At 38.1% G+C, this 4,486-nt stretch overlaps 1 protein-coding gene across 1 annotated transcript; it reads right to left on the bottom strand.

Moving 5' to 3' along the window:
- Positions 1-1,003: 1,003 nt before the first annotated feature.
- LOC101302739 (licodione synthase-like) lies at positions 1,004-2,822 on the bottom strand. Its single transcript, XM_004295903.1, has 2 exons — positions 1,920-2,822; positions 1,004-1,678 (listed from the first exon to the last, which is right to left on the bottom strand). Exons 1-2 carry the CDS (start codon positions 2,820-2,822, stop codon positions 1,004-1,006), a joined length of 1,578 nt encoding a protein of 525 aa, XP_004295951.1.
- Between the last annotated feature and the right edge of the window lie 1,664 nt (positions 2,823-4,486).

The raw sequence follows: 4,486 nt of genomic DNA, 5'->3' as shown, positions 1-4,486 counted from the left end.
GAGAGAGAGAGAGAGAGAGAGAGAGAGAGAGAGAGAGAGAGAGTAAAAAGATTAACAAGGGCTATTTTAATCATTTTGGTCGAGATTGATGTCATTTTGAAAGTTTAGGGATGAAACTGATTAAAAAAAAAATGAGGTATCAGACTGATTTTAGATCTAAAGTTCAGGGGAGTAAACTGAAATTTTTCCAAAACATAACTTACAAGTGAAAACGAAAAATAAATTGATCATATATTGAAAAACAGCCTAACAAGTGTCGATTATGGCAACAGTACTTGCGTAAACTATGTCTCCTCCCAAGTTAAAGTCACAACTAAGAGATCTCTTTATTGATCTAACAAGCGACATGTCATCAATATGAAGTATCGTGGTTTCGGAGCCTAGAATATTTGGTTGCAAAAGTGTATCAAAAATAAAAGCATTTTTTTTTTGATAAATCAAAAATAAAAGCATTACGAGCTGAAACTGACAAGTAGGAATTCCCTCCATGTACGACTTAAACTTACAAGTGAAAATGAAAGATAAATTGATCACATATAGTCGAAAAGGACCTAACAGGTGTTGGTTATAAGTTGCTTCTCCTTCGAACTATAAACGGGAATCTGACAAGTATAGGGAGCCAATGCCAATATGAAGTATTAGTGTTTAAGAGCCTATAATATTTGGTGGTACAAGTGTATCAAAAATAAAAGCAATAAGAGCCGAATATGACATGTAACAATTCCATATATATACAACTTAATTGATCCAAGGAAAATGATCGAATACCTCTCAACTTTGATAAATTGTTACAAGTTTGTATCGAATACACACAAGAAGATCCACTAATTTCATATAAAATACATCCCATTCCCATATATATAATGGATGGTACTAGAATGGTGGTGGTCTGTCAACGTTGACATAACTTGAGGATGAGGTAGGCGTGCCCTAGTTGATAATTCAAACTATAGGACACAGTTTGAGACCAGCATTATTTAAAATCTCATTTCATGCATCAAGCTTAAGTATTCTTAAGAATACTGAGGGGGCCGAAGCGAGCTACTGGAACACAAACCAGATCATATGCCCTCGGAGTCGTGAATCCCGGTTTCTCATCCATTTCAAGAACCTTAGTCTCATCATCCATCTTCTTGCAATGCGTCCCAACAACTTTCAAATTAAAGCATTGAATCATAGCTGCAAGTAGCGCAGGTAGCATTTTCATGGTTAATGTTATCCCAGGACATATCCTCCTTCCAGATCCAAATGGAAGATACTGAAAATGCTGCCCTCTAACATCTATTGCACTTGCCTTGTCGCCCCCGCCATCGAGTTGTAAGAATCTTTCAGGACAAAACTCTAATGGCTTTTCCCAATTCTGAGGATCTCTTCCGATGGCCCAGTTGTTTATGAATAACATTGTCTCTTTGTCAATGACATATTTGCCAACCTTACATTGTTCTACACATTTTCTTGCGACTACTGTCAATGGTGGGTGTAATCTGATTGCTTCTTTTATGATGGCTTGGATGTAAGGAAGATTTGGAACATCCAGTTCTCCGACTAATCGTCCTTTTCCAACGACTCGGTCTATCTCCTCCCTTGCTTTTTTAAGCACCTCTGGGTGATTGATAAGCTCTGCTAGAGTCCAGTCCATTGCAATGGAGGTTGTGTCAATGCTAGCCGCGAACAAATCCTGCAAACAAAAACCTTTGTTACTTTCGTGAAATAACAGTTGAGGTAATTTTGATCAAGAGGATAGACAATTCACATACAAATGGAAATTTAAGTAACAAACAGATGAGATGAGAACATCTTTTTGATCAAATGCATGCATTACATACACACACACACACTAGATAAGACCACTCTGCAAAAGATTAGGGTTAGGTTTATAACTAGGGTTAGGGTTAGGAATAGGGGTACGTGAACTATACCGTGATTACACCCTTAATATGATCTCTCGAAAATTCAACATCCAAATTCTCACTGCTCTCACCCTCCACGATATCAAGCAAAATATCAAGAAATCCCTTGACATCCTTTTCTTCTGTAATGTTCCCTTTCTTCTGCATCTTCCTCAACTCTTCACGTTCTGAGATCACCTTCTCCACCAATACATCGAACTTCTTATGTGTGACCTCGGTCCTCTTCTGAAATCCCTGCAAATTAAATTTCTTCCAAATCCAATTAAAATCACTGAAATTGAACTCTCCGAAAATCTCGGTTGCCTCTCGGACCACCACCCTCATCTCCTCCGCTCGCGAAGCACTTGAATACTTCCCTAGCATCATCTGGCCAATGACGTTGTGACCAAGTCTCGGCAGCTCCTCACTGAGGTTGATTGATTCGCAAGTCTCGGCTTTCTTGGTCAAATGCCTCAGAAACCTCATGTACTCTTGGTTTCGGATGGCTAAAAAGTTGTCTACGTTGCGGCCGCCTAGGAGCTCGTTCGTGATCAGCTTCCTGGTGAACTTCCAGTAATTTCCATAAGGTGCAAATGCAAAGGAAGCATTGTAGGTCATTTTTTCGACCGCAGTTGTCTCAGAGCGGTTTATGAAGGAGAGCTCATGGGTTTTGAGGAACTCTTTTGCCAACTCCGGCGACGTCACCACGATGCATGGGACAGAGCCGAGGCGTAGAGAGAATATGGGACCGAAGCGTAGAGAGAGGTCGTGGAAGGAACGGTGGATGAGAGGGCTGAGGAGATGGAAATGGCCGATGATGGGCAAGGCCAAGGGGCTTGGAGGAAGGTCGCCATGGTGTTTCACAAAGAATTTTTTTGAGATGAAGATGGACAGAACAAGGAAGAGGATGAGGAGGCCTAACTCAGCTACCATGGCTACCACCTAGCTTGTGATGATCCCGTGATTTTTTAGCAAGAATGGCTTGGTATTCTACACTATATAAAGACCTTAATAATGTCTTAATCATACACTTCAAATTTTATGTTTACCTAATCTTAAATTTAAACATTCATACATGCGCGTGACCTAAGATGAGCTCAATGAGAAAACTAATGTGCGGAACGAAAGGGCAAAATCTAGCTTGTTAAACTTTTAATATGATGGTTGTACGAATACAAACTGTGAATGCCTGAACTCTCTATCATTAGCTAGATTTTCAGAATTTAAAGCTAGATGTGTCAAAGTAAAATGTTCGTACCGATATTGTTTCTTGTCGACATCCAATTACTATAGAACACCAGAAACACCATTGTTTCCCACGGCAAAATTAAAATGTTACCTATTCGGCTATTCTACAGACGAACTCAAAACTTGATAATTACTACTCATTATCAACACACTAAAGCTAACTTTGCAAGCGAGCCTAGAGAACACCAGGAACACTTTGTTTCCCACAGTAGAATCGAAATGTTACTTACTAGCACTCAATTGTGGTACGACGAACGTATAGACACCAACACTCAATATGTTACCTACTATCGCACTTAATTTAAATTTTAAAGTGCTTCTTTAAAGAACCTACAAGTAATTCCAACAAACCACATAGACTTCTACAATACCTACAACTAAGATGAAACGAATAAGCGAGACAACCAATTGATAAAACGATTGGCTCGCCACTAGTCCCGGACGGATGAAACCCATTAGCCAGATCAATGCAAGGACTTACTGAAAATAAAATAAAAACGAAACAAAAAAAACTTGAAACCAAAAGGCCCCGTTTGGTTGGCAGGAAATCATGACATAGAAAATGAATTGATTTGGTTTTCCATTCCAAACAGTTGATTAGTTGTATATAGAAACTAGAAAGGAAACAAAAAAAGAGATTTGACTAGAAATTGACTCTCTCATAAAACCTGAATTCAATTACCTTGTCAGAGGTGGTATTCTAATTCCATTTCCACCATAAAAATCAAAATTACAAAAATTATCCTTCTAATCAATTTTAATGTTGTATTTGGAAATCACAAGAGGGCACTACCAGGACAAGCACTTTAGCCGACGAAAAATTTTCGTCGGCCTGTTATCTTAATTCGTCGGCTAAGATCTTAGCCGACGAAGGCTCGTCGGCTATAGTGTCGTCGGGAAAAGCTCGTCTGTGATGACTTTAGCCGACGAAATTTTTTTTTTTCGCGGCTATAGTCCCACAGTTAGCCGACGAAAAACATGTCGTCGGTTTTTTTTCCAGACTTTAGCCAACGAAACAATTAATATATTCGTCGGCTAAAGTGTGTAATAAATAATTAAAAAAATAACTATAGCCGACGAAATTTACTATATTTCGTCGGCTTAAAACCCTTAATAAAAATTTAAAAAAAATAACTATAGCCGACGAAATATAAAATATTTCGTCGGCTAAACCTTATAAAAATTTTAAAAAAATAACTATAGCCGACGAAATATAAAATATTTCGTCGGCTAAACCTTATAAAAATTTTAAAAAAATAACTATAGCCGACGAATTATGGCATAATTCGTCGGCTAAACCTTATAAAAAAAAAATTTAAAAATACTATAGCCGACGAATATAGTGTTTA

Source organism: Fragaria vesca, linkage group LG3, assembly GCF_000184155.1.
Source record: "Fragaria vesca subsp. vesca linkage group LG3, FraVesHawaii_1.0, whole genome shotgun sequence".
Lineage (NCBI taxonomy): Eukaryota > Viridiplantae > Streptophyta > Magnoliopsida > Rosales > Rosaceae > Fragaria > Fragaria vesca.
This window is presented reverse-complemented; position numbering and strand designations above follow the sequence as displayed.